We start from the raw sequence: 26,599 nt of genomic DNA on the forward strand, positions 1-26,599 counted from the left end.
ATGCCAACTCAAGCTTTGTGCACACGAGCAACCGTGACCAGCCAGCAGGGGGTAGAGCGCAAAGGAAGTTTTTCAAGGATGCAATAACCAAAAACAGAAAACAGCCACAACTTTAAAGCTCAATCCCACACTCTAATTTGAATTCTGAAGCTTTCCCGTTGCCGGGGCGCTTCTAACTCCGGCTTTTGCAAAACAATAATTATGACGAATGTATGCATCCGTAGCTTACCAAATCCTCTGTCCATGAGCTTAGCTCGAGGCGATGCTGCAGAAAAGCTGACCCAAATATGCTACATGTGGTTTGCCAAGAGGAAATGGCTTAAAGTTAGGCACAAGGATGGTCTGGTGTAAAATCAAATCAGGAAAATACAGAAATGCTCTGAGCAGGCGAGCTCAGTTACTGTAAAATTGACGCTGACCTCTTGTTAGTATTTAGTGGCAGTGCTATAGAAAACCTCAGTGGAGTGTGAAGCCATTACTGTAAAATTCCCATAAAAGCCTTCCTGAGTAGATCTATTGCAGATTTTTACTGGAAGCCATTAAAGCAAATGGACTGACTCATCTGTTTGGAAGTTCACAGCATTTGCAGTGTCCTCAGTTGGGTTCTGATCAGTGACAGTGGACTCAGATTTTTCTTTTTTTTAATTTTACACCTCTCCTCTGAGATTTGATAAGAACATCATGTTTTGCCGGATCAGATTAGAATAACTGATATATTGAAGCTGCCATCACAATCATCACGACTATGCTTTAACAGAAAAAGTCTGCTTGCAGGCAGGTGAGCTTCATGTGTTTGACGATGTGTCGAGACCCCAACCCTGCAGGATACAACAGCCCAGCGGCCAGAAAAAACGTTTGTGTGGTACATTTCTGCAAACCACGGATATGTGACATTTGTACATTATTTTGTTACTTTAGATTCCTCGACAACGCTTTGGTAAAGCTGTAGTTCGGTTCAGACACAAAAACGATCATTTTTAGCCTAAAACACCTTCTTTTGGTGGCACAAATGCAGCTGAAAAAAGTAGAAACAGGTCGTTGAACAAACAAAGCTAAAAACACCACAGATTAGTTATAAATCAATAAATAACTGGCAAAAAACAAACAACAACAACAAAAAACACCCAGGACTGGTCCAAGAAATACCAAAAAACACCCAGATTTAGTTAAAAAAAAAAAACCATATATAATCAAGTATTTGTGGTGGCAAGTCCGCTACTACAAATACCGGCAGAAAACACCATAAAGGGTCACCAAAAGTGCTGGTGTTTGTTGGTCTCAAACACCGGTCTTGGCAGCCGTCTATTCACGATATCACGCCATCCACTACCCTCTCCAACTCCCGCTTACAAAGTCAGCTCATATACTACATTATTTTAGAAACATTGATAGGATACATATGAAATGTACACATGCAACGTATCCATTATTTGCAGTAACCTACAATGCCAACTATTTCCTTTGGCGACTGAGTTGCACTACAAGGCATTTTACTTATACTTATATCATGCACATTTGGTACTGTAAAGTCCTTTCCTGCAATGTCTGTGGATGAAGTTTGAGTTTCTGTATGACCGTCTTTACCTGCTCAGCCATTATTACTATAAATGCTTCTTCTAACACCCATAGTCAACATCCAGACTGCCTGTTTTCCCCAAATTTCAGTCTTTATGCTAAGCTAAGCTACCTGTCTTCTGGCTGTAGCTTCATATTTACCAGACAGATATAATTCTCGTCTAACAACAAGCAAACTAATTTTCTAAAATGATGTACTATCCTTTTAATGACACATAGTGAAAGATTATATAGGAACTGTATTCACTGCATGAATCACTCTGCAATATTCAAATTTCAGATCCTGCTGCACTCGTTATATGACTGGTGAGGCCACTATCCAAATCTCAGAGCCACATCCCTGGGATGTGTTTACTTCGAAATGCCTGCGGGATGCATGTCACCCCCGGGGGTGACAATTTGACTTTGTCACATGCCTGTGGGATGCAGACGGAATAGCAAAGGGCTGTATTGGCCCGTCTTTTTCTGTCATTCCCATCTTCTCCCACTCGATCTCTCCTTTCTCTCAAAACAGCATTCTGAGAAACTAGATTCCTTGACATGTCCAAGGACAAGTTATCATTAGTGAGCCAAGTGTGTTTGGACAAACTGCCCAGATGCTGCCAAGCAAAGAATAGCCAACATCTCCTCTGTGCCTTTTTGTTTTGTTTTTTTTTTAAGTTGCTAAAAATGAAAAGTGCAGCTTTTACAGTGACATATGACAGAAGCATGCAACCGGATAAACAGAGGAGAAATGGTGTGACTGAGAAAGTGCAGAGACACTGATAACAATGTGCATCACCGCACCACACAAAAAATAATTTGATTTTTCCTTCGCATTTTCCTCAAATTTGTAAAGTTTAATCGGAGTCTGACAAAAAATGTATGCAGAAAAGAAGAAATACCTTGAGATTTTTCCTGACAGCGACATGCAGGGGCAACGAGGGGCGAGGGGACAGAAATGGGCACAGCTGGCCAGGAGTAATTGTCCTGACCTTTTCACATACACTGACGTTCACACTGAGCCACGGGAGGTTTGGAAGATGCAGGGCCTGATGGGGTGGCAGGACTACAGGAGTGCGGATACAATTTGCATGACGGGAAATGTCATATCCATTAACCGAACTAACTGAGGTGTTTCAACACATCTTCCAGACACATCTACTCCATTAGCACTTTTCTGTCTCACACATCTAACACAGTTCTTCCACCAAAATTAGCACACGTATGCTGGTGTTAAACGTGTGAAAACCTGCTAAAAATAGACCATTTCTCATCGACCGTAAATGAGCATGCCTTTATGTGTTTTAACTTGTCTGTCATGTTCGCCACCATGAATGTGCAGGAATGTTACCGTGGTTACTCTTTAAAAATGTTATATCCGTTACTTATTCTAGGGCTGCACCCGACTCAGAATTATGTCAGTCGAATCAGAATCGGCTGTTAAATATTCAGCAACTGTTTTTTTCATATGAAGTTTTAATATTTTAATTGGGCTCAGTGTGACAGCAGCATTCATGTGATGTAGTTAACAATCGCAACACAAGCAACACATCGCAAACGTGCAACATCATTTTTTTTACCAACACTAGAGTTCATACAAAAGCCAGAAATGCTGTCAAATTAAGTTGCCATGAGCTGTAAATTCACCACGTCTAAGCATAGGAAAGAAGATAAAGTTGTCTCAGAGCCTTTCAGTGCAGTCTGTCTTCCTCTGTGCTGCTGCATCGCGTCCACTGCAGCCTGAGCCAAAGAGTAGCATTAAAGTCAAGAGCACTCACTCCGCAGCAAAGTCTGGCCACAAGTACACTGCTCAGTGCACTGACTAACAGCAGCAACGACAACAACAACAACAGAGGGGCTACTCAACTTAAAGCTTTCTCAGTCTTCAACTAATGATTCGAAAATAAAACTTTCAGAGGGCAGCCCTAACCTGTTCAATCAACAAATTCTGAACGACAGACAGTTTCTGACGACGTGCAATTGCATCCTGCTGCAAAAGGGGCAAAAAAATAAGCACATCCACCCAAGTGGCTATTATTTTCCCCTGTGACGGCGAAGGTATGAGCTGGCCAACTCTCATTGTTTTTGCCTCTGATGGGGTTAACGGACTAACCAATGTCACTCTTCTAACCTTACCAATACAATTAACAAAGGCAACAAGTCCTAGCCAACCGGGGGGAGAGTACGGCAGGTTTTGCCTTTGCGATCGTAGGAAGTGTCACGTCTCAATCACTGCTGATCAGAACTGGATCTGCTGCAGAGTCATTTGTCTCGGGAAATAATGCTGACTGTATCCTTTCCAACTTAAGACAAAATCCATATGTTTGTGGGTGTTAGTGGATTTTTTTGTCCATGAGAAAGTGGTTTAAGAGATCTGCTATAAATGTTGGAAAATAAGATGCCTTTGTGTGTCCTTACAAATATTCATATTAAGTTTTTTTAATATTTAATTTAATTTAACATTTAATCGTGATGTAGATAGATCTAATGCACTATTTACGTATTTCTATAGTACAAGGTGCAAACTTAGGGTAAACAAGGTCTACATTAAAGGTTTTAAAGAAAATCCAGCAGAGACACTCTAAATAGCTCAGCTTTAAGAAATTACATCCTGAATCTCGGCTTTCCTTCTGCGGTTTTCGAAGCTGTTTTGTCCAGCATCCCACAGTGTTTCATAGAATAACTGTGGCTGAAAGGTTTGGACAGCCGTTCCTCAGCCACAGCATGATGTTCAACTGCAACTTTTACCTAACAGCAGCACGCTGGAGGCACAGCGCACCTGCAAACTGACAGAAATAGATGCATTGTGATCGTTAACTCACAGCGGGCCTGCCTGCTTCTTTATCAGTGTGGATACATTTATCTGAAACTGCCGGCTGAGATTGATTCTGTTCATGATGCTCTGCGGTTCACTCGCTGATGCCGCTCAGCAACAGGAACAAGTTCCAGTGTTTCCAGAGTCTAACTGAGCATTTTAACAGCTTGCACACTGGTAGCACATCGGCTTGGAATAAAAATTCAAATTGCAATTTAAACCAGCTTCACAAAACTGGTTTCAATCAATCACCTTAATAAATAACAAACTTAACAAGTGATAATAAATTGCCAACAGCACAATCTTTGAGAGTGTTGCTTGTGCAGTCATGGACATGGATCTTTTAAAACCTGAGCAAACTGGCTTAATTTCACTGAAAAACATAAGAAGAAGGCAATGAGCAACATAAGAAGAAATGACCCAAAAATGAGCTGGAAATGAGTAAAAAGTACATCAAACTTGTATAATGTATAAATACCTGAAAATTAGCCAAAATAAAACCAAAAAAAGGAAAGAAAAGAAATGACCTAAAAAACAAAGTGCTGAAACAATATAACAACTCTGTAAAACAAATTAAAACATATAATTCTAAATACTGTTTGTTTTGACCATTTAAACTAGCTTTTTAAAAAATAATCACTAATGTCACAGTCTGCAGGTGTAGTTTAGTAGAAAGAAAATAGTCCCGACATAAACTGCTCTCGCACTGGTCTGTGGATTATCTTGAGAAACTGGGTCATGATTTCTGGAAAAAGAAATTACTGTCGAGTTTTTCAAATGTATTTTTTTGGCACTTTGAGCACCACAAGCTGAGCGACACCTAGTTCCATTATATTGAAGAGAGGCCTATTTCTAACACTCAGCAACTCACACCACACCAAAACAAGCCTTATTAATAAATAGCACCAAAGGTAAGAGGAAAAATATGTATTTTTGATTTTGGGGTGAATTGTCCCTTTAACTAATAACGTTTCTCAAATAGTTAGTTGCCATAGTTACTTAACATCTACTTATAGCTATTTACACTTGCTAAATCATTTCGTCATTCATAAAGCAGAAGACGATAATGAAGCGTGTAAGCTACTTTTCTCTGATGTGCATCACTGTAAATTGAATATCTTTGGGTTTGGGGCTGTTGGTCAGATAGAAGGAGCTATCAGGAAAATGTTGTTTTTCATTATTTTCTGGCATTTTACAGACTGAAATATTAATTGAAAAACAGAGTCGAAAGATGAATCTATACAGAAAATAACTGTTATTAGCATCCCTTCACAGACGCTTTGGTATGAATTGTGTTTTGTCTCCATCCTTTCTACGTGCAGAGATTAGCTGGATGGCCCTGTGACTGTCATGAATTAGACCTTTCTCAAAACAAGGAGGTCTCCTCTTTACAACCAGCAACAAAGCCTCTGTGCTGCAAACCTGACTTCCGAGTCCGACCCAGGATGCACAAGTTAAAAGGCCGGCCTCTGCGTGAACTCGGAATAAATAAAAAGTGCAGCTGTTTACTGCTAATTTAGCATCAAAGCGACACACAATCACAACAACGAGGGCGAGGAGAAGAGGACTTCAATCAGAGGCATGCAAATAACCTTTGGCAAACCGAATCAACAACAGTGAATTATTGCCGCGCGCTCTCAGCGAGGGAGATACTTTACCGCAGTGTGAGCCTCTCAGCTGTCATGGGAGCTGTCAATGAGTTATCAGCCTGATGATCATGGGGGCAGTTTGAAAGAATCTGTGTTCATGCTTGGTTTAACACACATTACAAGGGTAGCACATGTATGCACTCTTGGTCTCACACACACACACAGGTCCTGTATAAACTTTACAAAGAACAGAGTCAACTCTGTTCCACCTGTTGTGTACTTTAGAAACGCCCAGTGGATTAAGCTATCTGCTGAAATCAGATAAAAAACGTTTCCCGTTCCAAGTCCTCCATCAAAAACGTAAATAAATCGGCAGGATCTGTGCATTAGTGTATAGCTTCAGGAGGTGACCCAACACCTTGGAGCTGTCCTAAACTCTCAGCACAACACGTAAAGTGTTTTTCTCACCGTGCTTGTGCAAGGGACACACACCTACACCTTTATTTGTATGGGAGCGGATTTAGCTCGAAGGCCTGCAATTACATCATCACTCAGTTTTGCAGCGCCGCATATCAGGGCCGGCATTACTCAGAGAGGCCTTTGAAGAGTTTGGCCCAGCCCTCGCTCTCTCTCTCTCTCTTCCTCCCTCCTCCCCTCCGCCTCCCCCCCTTCAGCACTGCCTTTGATGTTAGCGCGTGGAGCTGCGCCAAGCGTCGCGGCCTCCCAGGCCTCCCCGCCTCGCCTGATCCTATCTGCTCAGGCGGCACATTCATGTGGTTTACACCCGCAGCACGACTCCCGGCAGCTATTCACCCAACCCTGCAGGCCCCTCCCTGATCAGGGTCCAGGGGCTGGAGCGGGACGCGGCATGGCCTGAGCTGCCGACGGGGGTCGAGGAGAAGGACGGGAGGAATTGTGGAGGCTTTATCAAAGCCCGAGGCTGCACTACAGAGCTTTTATTGGCATGGTGTGTCGATGAAGGTACTACATTTGTAAATTCATGAAAGGAAAAGTCACACCTGACCCATACAGGCTTCTGGAGTTCTCTTAAGAGTTGAATCAGGAAGCGCTGGCGAAGGTCTTACAACTACACTGTAAAATATAACAAGTTGATCTGACTTAAAATAATCTTGGAAAGCAACTGAATTGAAAAAGTAAAGAAAATATAATCTTTATTTATGTTTACTTTCAATCTTTTCTGTTGAGTTTACTCAAAATTGTGCTGTATTTACTGAATTCTGTTAAGTTGTTGCAACTTAAAAATCAAGTTAATTTCACTTGTCGTTTTTAAGTCTTGGCAACTTGGAAAAATAACTTGGTTAAGTCTGACTTAACCTAATTATCACAAAGGCAACAACAAAGTTAGGAGATCTGCGAGTTCTTCTTTGTTAACATGTTTAAGAATATACCAGGGCCGCCCCTTTAAAGTCAGAGATTTGAGTCATCAGTTGGAGACCCCTAAATTAACTGAGATTGCATCAAGTCCAGCAATTGTTTGGAGTTTTTTGTTTGTTTGTTTTTGGCTAGTCAGTGTGCTGCAGTGTATTTCTGGGGACGTTTTGGGCCCCAGATTTTGCTGTGGAGTGAGTGCACTTGATTTTCACACAACTCTTTGATACATGGAGCAGCCCGATTCTGCAGCTGCACAGAGGAAAAGACACTCTGCACTGAAGGGCTCTTTGTTAACATTATCGTCTCTCTTCTGCTTAACAGTGGTCAATTTACAGCTCACAGCAACTTAAAACAAAATCTCTTTTGCTTGATATTTAGTGCTGGCAAAAACATGCATCACATTTGCAATCTGTCATTAGCGCCATTAGCTTGTTTACTATATTACATGAATGCTGCTGTTACTATAATGTCCTGCTTTCATCTGCCAAATGACTTGTTATATAATGGAATATCAGATGTCGACAAAAAATCCAATATTGTGCATCCCCATAAAGTACACATAAATTAAGATTAATAGTTATATTTACTTAAATTTTTCAAGGCAATCTGTTTCTTGAACTTGTTAACTATAACTTGTTAGATTTTGCAGTGTACAAAAAGTGGGGATTTATTTCAGCTTCGGGTGCAGCTGCACTGCACAAGAGGAGCTATATTTCAACAATAAATACTTGAGCGAGCAAAAGAGACAGCAAAGAGCAAAATAGAAAACCCTGTGCCCTAAATATCTTCAGTATACCCATGATGCTGGGACGACACAAAAAGAAAGCCAATTTTTCATTTCAAAAAAATCTAGGGCGCATCTTTAGCAACAGGAAGAGGAGGAGGTGGGAAGATGCAGCGATATGTCTTCACTGCAGAGCCAGAGGACATGCAGCTCCACCAGAACAAACAAGCAGAGATAACCCAGCTCGTTCTCATCTGACCAAGCATGCCCAATCCATCATACCTCTGGCCTCATTGTGCTACAGCCTGGATCTTCCTCATTACTGGAACAGCTACCTACACACACACACACACACACACACAAAAGTAGCCTCCAGATGAGAGGGGTATAGCAGAGATGAACATGATGGGGTTGGAGCTTCCACCTGAAACTGATTTGTCCCCATCTGGCACCCCTGTAAACGACCTTTGCCACGATTGTGTTGGAATCCATTAAAGGAAACAAAAAAGGGGGAAATGAAAAATGGCAGGGTTTCTGACTGAGGGCCTGTCAGGAGGGGACGCCTCACAGCATTAATATGATGCATTAGGGCGAGGGTGATCATGTGTGCGAAACCCCGTAATGAACAATAACCAGAGAATCTGCAACCAGGGCAAAATATAAGCATATGAATCAAAATGATAAAAGGAAAGAGTCTTCTTACATTAAAAGTAACGTTATGTTTTGCAGGCATATGAGGCTGATAATTATGTAACGATGTACACAAAAGACAGAACTTTGAACCCTGTCTTCTTGAACTTAAGTGAGCGGGACAGACCTGTGATAAGACTTCTCCGTTCATGAAAACAAAAGCAACAACAAGAGCTAAGCATATTAACCATTTTACAGCTGACCAAACTGTCACAGTCAAAAACATGGGAAGAAGGCACCAAAAAACTTAAAAACACATGGCCAAAAAATAGAGAGAAATTAGTAAATAGTTACAAGAAAATTACCTGAAAATAAGAAAAAAATAAATTTAAAAAAAACTGAAACACACAGGAAAATAACCTAAGAAATAACCCCAAAATTTGGAAAAAAAATTAATTAAAAATTTGTGTAACAAGTTACAGGAAAATTACCTGAAAATTAGCAATAAAAGAAAGGCAAAAAACAACAATAAAAAAGAAATGACCTTAAAAAAGCTAAAAAAAAAAAACAAATGAAAAAAACCCAATATATTCTGTAACATAATTTTAAATATATAATGAAAATGATAACGAATATAGTTGTCTGGACATTTTTCCTTTTTAATATAATTTTGTGATAATTTTCTCTCTTTCCCCTTTCAAAAATATATTTTTCAGGTTGTTTTCTTTCTCATGTTTCTGAAAGAAATCAAACCAACCTGCTCTGGTTTTAAGGATTTAAATGCTTGTGAAAAACATCTGAATGCAGCACATGAAAGTGGATGTCACTCTAGGTTTCAAAGGGTTAAAGGGATAGTTTGGACTGTTAAAAGTGCGGCGGTATGGGGTACTTCTCCATAGTCAGTGCATTACATACTGCAGATGTCAGTGTGCACACCTCCAGGCTGTGGTCCTACACAGAAGCTAAGTAATGTACTGCCGTCCTCGCCTCCTGGTCCATTTCTATACCCTTTGTGTCCGCGGTGGCGGCATGGGTAGTGGGCAATACAAAAATGTGGAAGTACAAGTTGCAGTTCAAACAACACAGCCATGGAAACTCTGCTGGTTGACATGTTTTGCATTAACTGCACCATGCGACAGAGTTTCGCCGTGGAGGGAGGAGGGATATCTAGGCTCTGGTGAGATGGAGGGATGTTTTCCACAGTTCATCTACACATACTACCCACATTGTTTTCATACAAAGCTGGCTGAAATCGGTGAAGTATCCCTTTAAGAGGTAGGAGGAGAAGGAGGCAGATGGAGTGGGGTGCTCGGAGAGAGATGGACTCCCAGTGCAGCTACCTTCATAGTCTATTGGCAAAAAAGCACAACAAAAGGGGAGGCTGGCGTTGTGGCCTTCCACGGTTAGTCAGCACATTCCTGCCCGACAACAAAGCATGCCTCTGCCTGGATGAGCCACTGTGAGCATTGTCATTTCATAACCCTCGACCCCTTAGCCTTTGTTTTGCAGACCCTCTGTGTCAGTGGATAAAAATATGGGCTGAGGGGATGGACCGGGCCTTTCAGCTCATCAAATGCAGACAGACACCAGAGGCTATTCGGAAAAGCAAAGCAAAAAAAAAAAAAAAAAAAACACCTTGGGCTTTTCTTCATCTTTGCCTCGTTACAAACATGTTGCAAAAATAACCAGAGTGAAGACAGGCGGCGTGAAAAATCACTTTTTCACCTGTCAAAGTGCAGCGCTCTCTGCTTTTCCTGGCACTCATCATAGAGGTAAAAAAACGAAACAAAAACACAGCCTCGGGGCAAAGCTGAATTAACATTTCCTCATCACTGGAGTGTAAAGCAGAAGACAAACACGAGGCGTTCATACAAATGAGCTCGGACACGTAATCAATAGCAGATCAGGAGGAGAGCGACACAAGGGAATCGAGTTTCCCCCGGGGAGAGGCTGGGAGAGCGGAGAGAGAGCAGCAGCGCTGACTGTTAATCTCTCCTGGAGCAGAACATCAAAGATCGGCTCAGCCACTCAGCCCAGTGCAAACTCACATACATACTGGGGCCACCAGTACCAACATGCACTTGTTTCAGGTGGAGCTGCACGGGGAGAAAGACGAGAGTGAAAGAGCCAGGAGAAGAAAACAGCGGCTGCCGGTTTGAGAGATAGTTTGGCCAATTAAAAAGAAGTCTGAACAAGTACTAAGTGCTCCAACAGGAAGTGAGGTGTTTCAAAATTGACCTGAATGTTGACTGCAGGCAATCAGTGCTTTCAGCTTAATGCTAAAAATAGAACTTGTTGACATTTTCAGGATTTCACAAATCTGCAATTGCAACAGAATTTGTTGCTGAATTAGTCCATTTACAGAAACTTGACACTTTTAATTAGTTGCGTGTAAAGTAAAAACACCAGATATTAACTGGTCCCTGCTTCTTCAGTGTAAAAATGTGCAAAATGAAGACGTTACTTAAGTCACTGGGAACGTGAAATGGGCAAGCATTATTTCTTAACCATTTATAGGCTTAAGACTTGACTGAAATCTATTATTTTAAAGGATTTTAGGGGTATTTTTGCCTTTATTAGTGAGCTGACAATAAGATTACAAGAAAGGGAAAGGTGGGGAGCTGTGTGCAAGAAAGTTTTTGTTGGCATGGTTGGCACCTTAAAACCAGCGATTTTTCTTCCTTGAGGGACTCCATATTGAGTAATCTGACAAAACCTAAGCAAGTCACATATTTTATGGATATATTTTATATTGTCTTAAATGCATAACAATGACAGCACAGAACAACTGACAAACTGAACAATTTACCTAAACAGTAAACACAGTAACTAAGACGTTGCATGAAGCGAGCGATTCGGATGATTTTTCCCCATCTCTCTGTCTGTATTATGTACGTCCGTATTTTTCACAATCATATACTTTTTTCATATAATTTTTGAAAAATTCAGTTTTCTTCTTCCCAATGGCTGACCATTGTTCTATATGCTCATTGGCTCTTTTACCTGCATACTTTTCTGATGCAATTTTTTAAAAACATTTATACCTTAAATAATACACTTTACTTAAAAACTAACCATTAGTTTTCTAAAAGGAAAGGCTTACTGTTCACGTTTCTCTAGAGTTTTATTATACCCCTTAAAATAAAGATGGCCTCATGACCCCCCACGAAGCTTTGGCGACCTTTAATGGGTTTTTTGGATCCTCACGTTGGGAACCAGTCCCCAGGTAGGGCTGGAACAGCTACCAGTTTCAAAATAAAACTCTGTGACACAGTTAGAATTACTGTTTCAAATAGAAATCATTCAAACTGTGTTTGATCGCTGCGCTTTGAAAAACTCACAATAAATACTATACAGCATCAACCAAAGTTAACAACAGTCCCCAGATGCAGATGCAGCATGCAGTGTGTGCATTAAGCTGTTCACTTGTTCACAGATTCTCCGTGCAGCAGGCAAACCAGTGGTGCTACTGGTCCGTCACGCACACTGACACTCGCACAAGCATTAATGTTAATGCACATTTGACATGGTGTTCATGTGTGCTGCTAATTTGATTTGTGGTTTTCAATGTAAAACTTATGAAAATTATGTCAGCATGTGTGTTAGCAAATTTTCACAATGCTGGGTTACACTGATAACCGTAATAAGTTTGGTCACTATAATCAAAATGAGAACTTTTCCGGCTGTTTTATCTCTACCCAATACAACTGACAATTCATTCATACACGCTGGAAGTCATACACAAGCATTATAGGACGCATGACAAATTTTGGCTGCACCAAAAAGAGCAGACTGGTGGTGGGGGGTGAGCGCGTGTGTGGGAGGGGGGGTGTTAAGCAAGAGAAAGAGAAAAACAGTTTAGTCTGTTCTATTCCGAAAAGGGGAGAAACGCAGCCTCAAATTACTTTGGCTGGGACATGAAAGTGAAACAGGGTGGCGGTTAAGAGACGATAGCACTTAAAATACAGCTGCGACCGCCAAGCCAATAAATGGAAAAAAGTAGGGAGCAGCACTTTTAACCTTTTAAACCAGCGTTTGTGTACTGCTACTGTTGCTTTGGCGCTGGGAGTGGCCCGGTCCCTGGCACCTCCCGTCTGGGCCCGTCCCATTATGGCCTCTTGGGGTTTCCAGCCTGTGGTGAGAAAGCGCGCTGGATGCCTTAAACCACTAAAGCTCTCATTATAGTCTAAATGCAGTGCGACACAACTCTTGCCAGCTCCAAGGTAGGAGCTCCAGTATTTAAGCTCATCGTTGTCTTAGCTCAAAACCACCACTTTCCCCCTGCACATCCAGTCCGAAAAAAAAACCCAGCCACTTTCAAAGAACCACATCATGAAGTCTCCCAGCTATAGTTACTGGCGCTTCATGTGCACAGAGATGAAGTTCAAAGGTAAAACAGCTCATGGGTGTTGGGAAACTATAGCCTCTTCTTCCTGACAGTGGATTCAGGGGATGTCCCCGTCTCTGCGTCCCTTCTGAGAGGAAGCAGGCAAAAGCCACATTATTCCCTCTGGTTCTGGCCGACGACACTATGAGTTCCATCTGGTCCTCTCGGTGCCCCTGCCACGTCCCTGCCTCGGCTCCTCACTCACATGCTGACAGCACGGGGCCCGCTGGAAATGGGAGGCAGATGTGCGCTCGTGCAGTGCATCGCAGCTCATCTCGCTACAGGAAAGACAATTTGGCGTCGGGGAGACAATGGAGAATGATGAGCAGCAGATGGTGTTTCCCCTCGCATCAAACATGTGCTAATCAGGAGTGCTGCGAGCATGTGTGTTGTCAACAATGATAGGAATTTAACAAACATGGCGGCCAGAAGTCCAACTGAGTGTCCTTCACTGTAAGGATCCAAAATTGTGATTACATCTAGAAGCAAAGTGCATTCAGTATCATTTGGCTTCGGCTACACCTGCCAGACTAGCCGTCTATCGTCACACCTGGGTGACTCAATCAGGGGATTTCACCTTACCATCACTTGCCTTACGAAAGAGGCTTAAAGCCCTGACACACCAAGATTGGCAGTCGGTCAATGTCGGCTGTCGGTGAGCGTCTGTCGCCCTAGATTTTGTGGCGCTTCCTGCACTGTTGGCACAAGTCACCACTTGGCAGCTGTTTTTCAGCTGATTCAGCATGTTGAAATAGTGTCTGACATTGAGTTATTTTGTAGAAACAATTGTTCATGTTATTGTTTCAACATCAGGTTGTGTTGTTAATGTACTAATTGGCTGTTCTTATAAGAGGTATGATTGTGTAATGGAGGACAAATCGACATCTGTGTAAAAGGGACAGTCGGCAGGACGGGACAAGTGTGACATTTTGATGACTTGTCATATGTGTGCAAAAAACGTCTAGCAGCAAGCACATCCAAAAGCAGTTAAATACTAGTTGCTGGACAGAGTGCAACCTGCGATCAGAGGATTAGATCAGCAGCCATATAACAGAGCCAGGACATTATTGTTATTGCCATGTTATGCCACTGATATTTCGTTAATAAAGCACCGCTAACACATAAATTATGTGTCAAACTAGTGGCAACACTGTTGTGTTACCCATCATGCCTGTTTTGATTCTGTGATGCCAGCACGATATCTACAATAACACATTGGAGCAGTATGATGCTGTTTAGTAAAAATGTAAAGGCAGCTTAAAAGGGAACCTCATAGCGGTCCTATAGTGCAATCTCCGTGTAAAAAGAGGTAATGGCGATTACAGACTGCTGGTATGGAGAGTTGTTTCTTCTCATGCAGGCGCAGAATGTGCATGCTCATTGGCTGTAGTCTTTGCAATGTGTTCAATTGCTACTTTTTGGTCGAGAAACGGGCAACGTGAGGCAACAAAACAGTTCTCTGAGGACGGTTTGTTGTGTCTGGGCCTTAAGAAACAACTGTTGCTAATATGTGAATTAGGGTAAATTAGTTGAAAAGTTGCTAGAAAACTACCTGAAAATAAGCAATAACAAAAAAGATGCAAAAAAACAAACAAGATGTGCTTAAAAAAGACTGAAAACATCTATATGTCTTGTCTATTTTCTTTCTGTAACATAATTTTAGATATAAATTATAACAATGATGGACATCTCTCCCTATTTTTTTGGTAATTTCCTAATAATCTTCCCCTATAGTTTAAAACTGATTTTTTTCAGTAATTTTCATGTCATCTTTTACTAAATTATTGCAATTTGTGAGACATTTCTTGCCAAGTGTGTCACTGACTTTTCCCCCCATGTTTTAGAAAGAAATAAAACCAAAACCAAAATCTGCTTAGGTTTCAAAGTGTTCAATCCAAGACCTCTAAATCAATATTTCTTCACTTAATCCACTTCTCTGGGCCCAAAGCATTGCTGTTTTGCCATTTTCATTCTAGCACTCTAATCAGGAAGTATTTAAATCTGGGACGAGAGGTGAATACAGTTAACTACCTGGCATGAACGACAATCTGCACTTCTCCGGTTGCCAAGAATCTGAGTTAAGAGCTGGTGATGTAAATACAGTCTTAAGGTCGTCTTAGGGAAATGCCTGTTGATACACACAGTCTTAAGTCTTGACAGAGTGATTTAAGGAGACATTGATTACTTTGCTATTACTGAGTTGAATCGGAGCAATCAGTGAACTGGCTTGGGAGGCCTGGGGTTTGGCACTGCGGCCAGATCTGCGGCGTCATGCTTCCCCCCCTTAAGAGCAAGAAGCAAATTAACTTAATTTATTATTTTTGGCCCCAGGCAGCATTTGCCACTTTTCGCACTCTTCAGGCAGAGCCGTTAGCTTTGGGGAATCAGCAAAAGCGAGCTGGGAGCGTATAAGCGGTGATCGTTGTTGGGTCTTTGCTCAGGAACGCTGCCAAGCCCCCCCTTTCCCCTGGACTTGAACCCGTACCTGCTGAGGTCTGACCACGACTGTACACACAAGGTAACGCAAACCCCTCAGGGCTCTGTTCAAACAGCAGAGGAGAGGACCCATAAACCTCAGCCAGACCAAATCAAGCGCCCCATTCACCCAACACAAGACGGCTCACAACTTGTAGGCAAAAAAGAAAAAAAAGTCGACAAGTGCAATGGTTGCGGAGGTCACTGCGGACAACTGAATTCACAGGAACCTAAATATTTGTGTTCAACCCGATTCCAGTGTAAAACTATATCCGTTACAACACCGCAGCGATTTCCCAACACGTTCCTGCGATGTTATTTCACAAGTATAGAATCTGCAAGTGGGGAATTTGATACTGGTTTAAAATTATACTCCTCAGGTTGTATGGTTGTCATTCATTGTCAGTTTTGACTTGCATAAATCCTTGCTAGAATATATGTTGTAAGAAATTCAAGACAGTGCGCTATGTTGGACAGACTGCCCCTCATTATAGCCTGACAAAATATAAGCTGCCTCTAAGTGGTCAGAAGCTATGTTAGCAAAGAAAGCAAACCTAAATAGATGTGGTTTGCGATGTAAAGCTGAGGTCCGACATTTCTGTGTGGTTACCGAGTGGCGCCAAATGGCCATCACTGTGTATAAACAGGGGCCATTTTTGTGCTGAGTATTCTCTCCTTTGATCTGCATATATCATCTTTATTTCAGAGTAAGAGCATTTCGAGGAAAACAAACATACTCTGAGAAGATGCTGCTGTGTAGCTGGTACCGACGTTGTTGCATGGGATGGAGGCGGGGACGCTGCTAAATGTGTAAAGACAGCACAAGCTTCTACTAAAGCTCCCATATGATGCTCAATTTTTAGGTTCATACTTGTATTAACTAGATCATGTATACATTTGTAAAGAGCAATTTCCAGGCCTGGAAATCTGTTTCACAGCCCTGTATAATGATGTGTTCAAGGATTGTCAGAAATTCAAAAAATCCAATGATAATTTCAGTCTTTACAGTTTCTGGTGATGATAAATGGTGGTGTGGAAGGCATGTTTTTTATTTTTATTTTTATTTTTTGGCTTTTATTTTTTGACATGGCTTTTTGTTTATTTATGAATGGTGTCCTGCATTGTCACGGATATGTTTTACACAAACCAATTTAGCAAAAGGTTGCAAGGCTGTGGTAGAGGTACATCACTGAAAGAAAAGCCCACAATTTCAGGCCAGAGAGATAAGCACACTGACTTTTAAACATTATGAAGGACTAAGATAGGTTTTTGGATATGCGTAAAGATCAAAACACTGTCCTTTTCAGGACGGCGTTGAAGGACTGACAGTGGGAGACTGTGTTTGGTCCAACAAGTCTGCCACTGATAGGGAACTGAAAAAAGCATGTTTTGGTGCAAAGAAGCAAAATGACAAGCCACTCCAGCTGTTCTGCTTTTCCATATTTTGACAAGATAAACGACATGTTAGGGCACATCAATCTTAGTATGCACGGCTGCATGCAAACGGTAGTATTAGTGGAATATTAATTTGCACTAACCATGTAATCAGATTAGTAGGAATATTGTCTTTTTCAGAATACGAGCAAAAACTGGACAAATTTGTGCATGTAAACGTACTAAGTGTTACCAGATCTTTCACATCGGCACTCTCAGCATCCCTGCACCATCACTGCAGCAAACAAACAGTTGTAATAGCACGATAACAGCAGTTTCTACCTTTCTATTGTGACATCACAACTTCACAGAAGTCCTACCGGGTCTTTAAAGGCACAGTGTCTGAACATGGACTGTGTGCATTTCTCTGGGTTTAAGATACTTTCATAGAATTTATATAGCACCTTTACTGGCTTTATAATAATAAAAGACATGTTAATCTGATTTTTCACACAATGGGCCTTTAACAGAAGGACAAATGATTCTTCTGACTCATGGTGGCATGCTGCAGAAATCCTGCAATTTAGTTTCTTGCTATGCAGACCACCACCAGTACACACTTGACGCAACGTGGTAAACTTGATTAAACTCAAATGTGTATTTGCAGCATTTAAACCCCCCCCCCCCCAACAACTCTCACTCTATCTCTCGCTCTGCAGGGGGAATCTCTCTGCAGGCTGCATTGTAACCTGGCCTCCCACCACACACCAATTATCTCATGGAGCTCAATAGTTTCTTCAGTCTGAGGTCACACTTCAGCAGCTACCAGCTTCTTTTATACAACATATGAAAACACGAAGCGTCGCTGTGAGGCGGCAATCGTGCAGTGATACCTTAGCTTTCAACTCCTGAAGATCCAAGATGCACACTATATTATGAGCTCCCAGCAATGTTGATTGAAGTGTACATTTTAACAAATTCTTGCTTTAATTTAATTTTTTTATTCTGTACCTGTAAAAGTTTTCTGGGTGTTCATACCCTCCAGCATGCTTGCTCCAAAACTTCACACCAGTCACGTGGGACTCAACTATCAATCACAAACTTCATCCATTAGAAGCTGTTTGCATTTCACAGATACCTCCAAACACATAAAGATAAAACTTCAAAAGAGTGCACACAAAAGCTGCTTTGCATTCAAGTGGTTTCCAATCAATCCCCAAAGAGCTGCAGGTCCCTCCATCACCAAAAACACAGGTTAAAGGTCAAGAAATAACACTTTTAAAATCTTTGGCACATGATTAGACCCCAAACTCTTTGTTGCCTTACAAGCAGTGGCCAAGTAGATTAAGCAAGAATTATAAAACTTCAAACAAACACTTGGCTTTGTGGAAGATAAGCTTCATATTTTAGTGACTCGATCAAAGCTGCACATCCACAGCCAAAGTGCACTTGTCATGTTTGGGGAGGGGAGGGGGGGCGAGAAATAAAGGATGAAAACATGGAGGCTTCTTCCACGATGACTACTTGGTCAGATATTCTTTATATATGTTTATGAAGACTTAAAATAGTTACAAGTAAGCCTAAACCAAAAGCATGCGACATCAAAGGCAGTGTTGATGACGGGCTACATAGTAACAGGCTACAAGCGGCGGGACGTGCGGGTTAGTTTACACGTTGGTACGGTCCATAAAAACAAACTTATTCCGCCATTAAAAATAACTTTTCAGCTTTAAACGTGCATTTATGGCTCAAAAACGCCACTTAAAAAGGACAGTGTGCCAAATATAAGCACAAAAAATACACATTTATGGGCGTAGCGTTATCGTAAAGCGTGTTATAACCTGCTAGGTACAAGTTTGCAAACTTTTTTTTTTTAGAAGTCACGTTTTCGGATACCTGCTCCCCAAAAGGTTTCGTGATTAGTGCAATTAAAAGTAAGGAGTGCAAAAGTGAGCTGGAGACATGAAGAAAATAACCTGCAAGAGCATGTTTTCCCTGTGAATGAATTCCACAAGATAGGAGCCATCTTGTGACCGCATATGCTTTGCAAGCCATCCTGCACACACACACACACACACACACACACACACACAACATATACAACTCTTGTCAGCCCCCTGTGGAAAAAGTTTTACGAAGGGCAGCTTGGTTAAATTACACCCCGCGTCCCCGGTACTGTTGCTCGGGACTCGCTGCTCGTCATTCCCCGTTTTTTTTATTTAAAAAAAAAGAGCGAAAAGACTTACTTGCACGATCTCCCCCTCCGCGCTGATAGTGGCTCCAGCTTTGGAGAACCGTCCTTGCAAGCCAGTCGTGTAAGTAGTATAATCTCCATTGGGACTGGACTCGAACAGAACCACTTCCACAAAGGCAGTATCCTTGGCGAAAACGGTACCAAGAGAAGCGGCAACCACCAAGATCACCAGGACCACCGAGTCGGGTACGCGATCTGAGCCTCTCCGTGGTAAAATCATCATCTTGCCGGCTGGATCTGCGCCGATCGGGACATAATTTCACACGGATTAATTTAATCGGGTGAAGGTAAACTGAAATCAGGTCTGCGCGCGCGCGCGCTACGGGGCGATGCGTCCAAAAAAGAGGCAAAATTGTGCAACAAAAAAGCTGGAGTCTGAGCTCGAGCGTGTTTATTTCACCACTGCGAGCCTTGTCAATTACACTGCCTGCAAACGCTCCCTCCCTCTCTCTCTCTCTCTCCCTCTTTCTTTCTCACCCCCCTCCTCCTCCTCCCCCCCCTCTACAAAGCGGATCTCCTTTGATCTCCAAACACGTGATTTTTTTTTTTTTTTTTTAGTTTTTTTTCTCTCTCTCCCAAAAGGGTTATATCCCCACCCACCAATCTTTCTGACCCTCTCCTTTGCACTCCCCTCTCTGAAGTGCCAGCACTCAGTTAAGGAGGCACCGCCGACTTGGCTGCTCAGTAAAGAAAAGAGGGGTTATTGTTTGGTAAATCTATAAATTACGCCTTAAGGTTTGAGTAAATTTCATTTTACTGTGTTAAATATCAAGCAGGGGCTGTTTTCAGCCGCTGTTGCATTCCTGGCCTGTCCGGTGGCGCTTTTCCATGAGTTTGACACGTTTTTGGGGTTTTTTGCTTCCGTGCCACCTTAAAATAAACACTACCCTCTTCAGGACGCTTCATGATTTAACCGGGCTAATTTTCCAATCTGATTCAGATTTACCCACTTTAGGCTCCAAATGTAGGTTAACAATTTGTTTTAGATTGGACATTTCATTATGAGTGACCTATATAAAGTTATTTATTTATTTTTGTTTTGTCAAAAAGGAGAAACTTTAATAAGCCTGGAAGTTTTCCAGTGGGAAATCCAACTTCTACATTATTACTTATGGTGCTCCTCCATAATACATTCACATACTGATGATGTTTTTACCTTTGTTTGGAATCACTTTGTCACCAGTTTCTTCTTTTTCATCTCAAGATGGACAGAAACTTGACTTGCATTCAATATTATAGCCTACCTAGAATTAATTGTCCTTATTTTTAGCGTTTTTTTCCCAGTTGTGTTTATAATATATATATACCAGTGCATTATAGATTCATGGTACAGCTATGCAACTACAATTAATTACTTTGCCATTATATAAATATAAGACGATATACAATATGTAGTATTCAGACAAGCCTTTACTAACCATGTACTCATGGATAGATTACTGATCGGACCAATCAGACACAGGACCAGGGGCCTCAAGTGTCAGGGTGGGCATGTATCAACCAGGCAGAGGTTCAAAATGAAAACAAATAGACACAAAAAGACCACAGAATAACTAAAAATAGACACAAAATTAGCAAAAAAAAAAAAAAGACACAACATTGCCTCAAAAACATGCAAAAAGACCACAGAGAACTGCAAGAGAATTGCAAAGTGACACAAAATAATTACAGAGACACAAAATAACCACAAAGACACACAAAACAACTGCAAAGAGATGCAAAGGACCACAAAGAGATGCAAAGAGACTGCATATAGACACAAACTAACTACATATAGATACATAATTACCAAAAAAGACACAAAATTACTTCAAAGGGCCACGAGACTACTACAAAGAGACACAAAATACCACAAAATAACTACAAATAGATACTAAACAACCAAAAAAAGATACAAAATTACCTCTAAGAAACACAAAATGACAATGAAGACACACAAAAAGACCATAAATAGATGCGAAGGAACTGCAAAAAGACGCAAAACATTCTCAAAGAGACAAAAGACTACAAAGGGATGCAAAAAGACCGCAAACAGATGCTTAAGTACTGCAAAGAGACATAACGTAACTACAAATAGAAACAAAACAATCAAAAATTGCCTCTAAGAGACACAAAAAGACATGCAAAGGAATGACAAAGAAACACCAAATAACAACAAATGCGTCTGAAACCACCACAAAAAGAGACATGAACATATCTCTGTATCTATCAATCTAAAATGGAGGGGAAACTCTGTCTAAACTTTTTAAAAATCTCTTTCAATACACTTTTTAGTCACGAGCTGTTGGGCGTTGTATGATTTAAAGGAAATCTACTTGCACAAATTGTGTACCAGTATTTAGACAGATGGATCTCCAATTAACTGTTTCCTTTGATCTTCAGAGTAGTTGTCGTCATCAAAAACCAGCCTGACAAGCTAATCATAGATCATTTTACAAACCTCTAAATGCCTGAATGTAATTTGACGTAATTTCCAACTGCAGAAAGTCTAATTAGTGGCTGAATGGAAAACGAATCACAGCGAGCCACTTTATGATTCATCATGCGTTTATCGATAAACATCGGTTGTATTATCTTCTCTTTAAAAACTGCAGGCGCATCCTGCACGTCTCTTTTAAACAAACCGTTGCTGTTGTTTAGTGCAGCAGGAGACAATTATTTCTGCGTCTGTCTCTGTTCAGAATAAAGAGGCTATTGTGAAACGTCCATGCTGACCAGTTCCTGAGGAACATCTTCTGTCTGATGCCTTTTCTTTCAGCGTGTCAGACTGTTCATTATGTGTCATTATGTCTGTTCATTAAGCACACAGTGTCTTGAAAGAAGAGAATAGATACACAAAAAGCTATCTTTTCATTCTTGCAACAGAAGATGATTTGAATCTTTGTTCAAGCGATCAATTCATGAAAAGAGCTCATAGTACCATGCAAGTGATGTCGATACTGTGGATGCATTGTTCTGTCTTTGGGCTTAAAGGTGAAAGTTATCAATATATTATAATGCATGAAATTAAATGACACCACTTTGCGAAGTCCTGTTTTCAATCAAACTTGTTTCTAAAAGTATTAGCACTCATATAAAGGGTTCGTACACATTTTTACCAATCAATTTCCATGACTTTTCTATGACTTAAAGGCAAATACCACACATTCTCTGAAATGACCATTGATACTCCTTATCGGTTCTTTTTTCAGATTTTTTTGCCCTTTTCTTTTATTAAAATTTATCTGGAAATTTTTAAGACAAATTTGTTGGGTTTTTTTGTTTTTGTTTTTTTTAATTTAAGATTTGGTAGCCTTTTTTTAAGGCATTTTTTCGCTTAGAGTTTTTGGGAATGTTTAATTAAAAATTTGGCTTTATATATATATATATATATATATATATATATATATATATATATATTTATATTATATATTTTTTTGCCTTTCACACCCAGGTCAGGACCAGAATTTTACCTTTTATCACAGCCAGAAACTATAAAAACAGAAATCATTGTTAGCTTTTCAGTGGTCCTTGAAGACATCATAAGATATTATACAGGTTTGTGAAGCAAAATTCCATGACTTTTCCAAAACTTTCTGGGTATATTCCGTTTTCCAAAACTTTTCTAACCCCTTCAATTCTTCATTTCACAAATTCCATGACTTTCCCAGGTTTTTCATGACTGTACAAACCCTGGAAATAAAATGTGAGCTCCACACAGTGATATTTGTCCAAAAAAAGCCCAAAGAAAACAAGGTCCCATCTTGCTGTCAGCTGTGTGGCAGTGTGATTATGAAAACCAACTGCGAGGACTTTTTAGGTCAAGAATGCAGCCGCCTCTGGAAGAAAGCGTGATGGTCAACATGTGTTCAGACTCAAAAAAGAAAGAAAAGAAAAAAAGCGAGGCGGAAAACAATTCAAAGGAGAAACTTAAGAAGTTCTCCAACGCCTCCAGCGTGACAATAATTTACAGATCACATTGGACGTCACTCTGTTTTATGAATCCTGATCCACACCACATGTCCCGTATCTGCCCTGTGACAATTAACACCCCTTCTCTGTTTCTCTCACACGAAAATGAAAAACAGACACGTAATGACTAAGAATGAATGAATGAATGCATGATGGGACTTTAAAGGTGCAATGCCCACAAACTCACTGATGACACTAACTTGTCAGCTTACTAATGTACCCTAAAATACAGTAAGGCAACAAGTTACAGAGACTCACAGTCGGTCTTGTTTCTCTTTTGTTACAAGTCTGCCCTCTGCTGGTTGCTCTTCAATCTGTGAGTGAGTTTTAACCCTTTGAAATCTGGAGCAGCATCACTTTTCTTATGCTGCTTTTAGACATCTTTAACAAGTATTTATACCTTTAAATCCTAAACAAATTGGTGCAATTTCTTTTTAAAACATGGCAAAAAGGCAGTGAGCAACTTCGTAAGAAATGTTCTGCAAGCTGCAAGAAATTACTAGATTTAGAAAAATATTTTTAAAAGTTAGGGAAAGACATCCAAAGGAAAAACAATATTTATCATAATTACATATTTAAAATTGTGTTACAGCTTTTTTCAGGCCATTTACTTGTTTGTTTTTCGTGTTACTTTTTTTTTGGTTTGTTTTATTTAAAAAAAAAATCCACCTAATTTTCTTATAATTGTTACCTATTTCTTACTGATTAAAGAAGAGACACAGAATAACTTCAAATAGACCAAAAAAACACAAAATTTGCCCACACAAAAGACTATAAAGAGATGCCAAAACACCACATACAGATACAAAGAAATTGCAAAGTGGCCCCAAATAATTATAGACACAAAATAGCCAAAAACAACACAAAACCTCAAACAGACACAAAATGACTACAAGGAGACACACAACAACCTCAAAGAGACACACAACTGAAAAGTGACAGAGGTATTTAAAAGTATGTTACAGTGTGCGCACTTTTTCCAGTTAATTTACTTGTTTGTTTTTTTGTTATACTTTAATTTTTTAAAGTATTGTTTGCTTGTCTTGTTTTTGTTTGTTTTTAAAAAATAATTTACAGGTAATTTTCTTGTACTTGTAACTAACTTCTTGCTACTTTTGGGTCATTTCTGCCGTCTTCCCATGTTTTTGACAGAAATCAAGCCAATTTGCTTTTCAAAGGGTTAAAGCTTGTAGTTTCCCTTAACGTACTTGAACTAAGCGTTCACATGGTTTGCTTTCTAGATTATTCAAAGAGTCTGTTTGGTGACCATTTGGCCTTTTGAAGGTGTTGAAAAAAGGCTATATTATGATTTCAAGGATATGCCTTATTTTCTCGCTTCCTTCCTGACAATCTGCTCCCCCCGCACGAATGTGGTTTTCACTTGACAGCAGCTGTGGATCCTCTCCTGACGCTCGGCCCTCTCTCTGCACCGGTGTCTAAACTCCAGGCCACCCTGAGCAGAATCAGCTGTCGGCTTGTTTAGGCTGAGAGAGTGCTGAGGATGAGGATGACTTTGAGCGATGATGGCTGGCTCTGGATGTCTGTGGGGATTTCTTTTTCTGGTTGAACTCGTAGACGTGGGATTTATTGGCTAATTTACGACATTTCATGATTGTGATATTAAAAAGCTGCACTCTTCTCTGTTTTTTTTCTTTTTATCTCCTCTTTCACTTTCTTCCTCTACTGCTCTGACTCTATTGTGTAAACATGAGAACTGAGACGAGTGGTTTAATCATCTATTTGTTCATTGTTAAAAACAGCTGGTTACAGTTTTAATAATTGGGTAAACGCTTGTGTCTACATGCTAGTTTATCCTCTAAGTGTGGAAATAGACACGTTTTTTCTTTAACTTATTATTATGGAGTAAATGTTGATTGCACAGTGTGATGGCTTTTTAATAATTCACTTTGCAAGTCTGTCCGTCCCCCGGTACAATCTCCCTGGAAAATGAAGCTCCGATTTATGGCACAAAGGAGGTGCATCGACCGTTGCACAACCAAAACAGGAAGAGGTTAATGGTTTTGTTCTCCCCTGCAGCGATCAGCTTTCCCCAGTTACACAAAAATATCAACGTGCTTTGCAGCTAAAATCTAGCCTGATGTAACGCCCAACTTGTCAAATACGTTTATAAACTGAGGCACCCTTTAGCGGCCGTATAAAACGCACAGGGTGGCGGCATCTTTTGACACCCCGTGCAACTGCAGCAGTATAAACAAAGTCTGTATGGGAAGTTGGGGAGGTGGTTAGGACGTACAAAGTCACCCAAGAAATCGCAGTTCATTTCCAGAGTGAAACCAAAGGTCAATCGAATTTTTATTTTATTTTGATTTTATTCAAGATTTTAATTTTAATTTTAATTTTTAATTAAGATTTTTTATTTTTTCAAGATGTTTATTTTTTCAAGATTTGTTTTTTTGGCTTTTGCCCATGGCCGCTGCAGCAAGGGCATGCACAAATTGACACAATGTCTCTGAGCATCCAAAAGTAACGCTGGAGGGTGCCAAAAGCATCCTATTTTGTGTGTAGGGCCACTAAGCGTCTGTATTTGATAAGTTGGGAGAGGGAATGTGTACGACTATCCCCAGTAGTAGAAATGGCGGACAGTGGAACAACCAAAGTAACTGCGGAGATTGTGGCAGTTGTTCGGCTCTACGGAAACAGAAAGCGATCCAGTTGTCTGTGCGACAGCGCCAACAATAATGGCACTTGGAAACACCGGATAATGTTGAAAAGTTGTGTGTTTCTACTTTAATTATAAGAACTTGCTACATTTATATGTCTTATGTGACAGTTAACTAGGTTTTATTTTATTTTTTCAATGTAATCGGACCAAAACAATTACATTAACTGAGAAAATAACGCCTATAATAAAAAATAATGGTTAGCTAAACTCAGCTTATTTAACTGATTTGTAACATTGATGTCACCCAATTTGACTTCACTTTTAAGGAGATGAATAAATTCATATGAGGCAGTACATTTAATTAGACGATCACTGGTAATTAATGGGTAAAACCGGGTGTTTTAACTGAAATAGTATAGATCAAAACGTGATAAGTGCTTTAATGGTGCCCTTGTTCTGCAAATGTATTTGTTGTGTTGTTTACTGCGTCCAAGCCCTCACGTGTCTGCAGCGCTCACCCCCGAGCTACTTCACTCTTTAACAGATTTCTATACATCATTATGGTATAACTGCGATGATACTTATTGCTTGTGTAAACCCCCTCCCGGCCTGTCACTGTGAATAAGAATCTGTCCTTAATTGACTTGCCTGAATAAATGAATAAATATGAAATAAACACAAGATCACGGGTTACTAATAATACCCAAGGGGAACATTTGAATGTGTTTGATCGGTCCATCAGCGCAGCACTATGCGCACCGAGCGGGCTCCCAGCCTCTGTGAATTGTCCCTTTGTTGGCATGGTGCTGACGTTATGTTTTAATGAAG

General features: G+C 40.5%; 1 protein-coding gene across 2 annotated transcripts in view; it reads right to left on the reverse strand.

Moving 5' to 3' along the window:
• Nucleotides 1–19,668, reverse strand: part of znrf3 (zinc and ring finger 3) — a 96,326-nt gene extending 76,658 nt beyond the window's left edge. For both annotated transcript variants that reach the window (XM_042487453.2, XM_042487452.2), the window contains exon 1: nucleotides 19,190–19,668. In XM_042487453.2, coding sequence (XP_042343387.1) covers nucleotides 19,190–19,420 — 231 coding nt within the window. In that variant the 5' untranslated portion in view covers nucleotides 19,421–19,668. The remainder of the gene's footprint in view (nucleotides 1–19,189) is intronic.
• Nucleotides 19,669–26,599: the final 6,931 nt, after the last annotated feature.

Source organism: Plectropomus leopardus, chromosome 4 (assembly GCF_026936395.1).
Source record: "Plectropomus leopardus strain MGB_pleo_1.0 chromosome 4, ASM2693639v1, whole genome shotgun sequence".
Lineage (NCBI taxonomy): Eukaryota > Metazoa > Chordata > Actinopteri > Perciformes > Serranidae > Plectropomus > Plectropomus leopardus.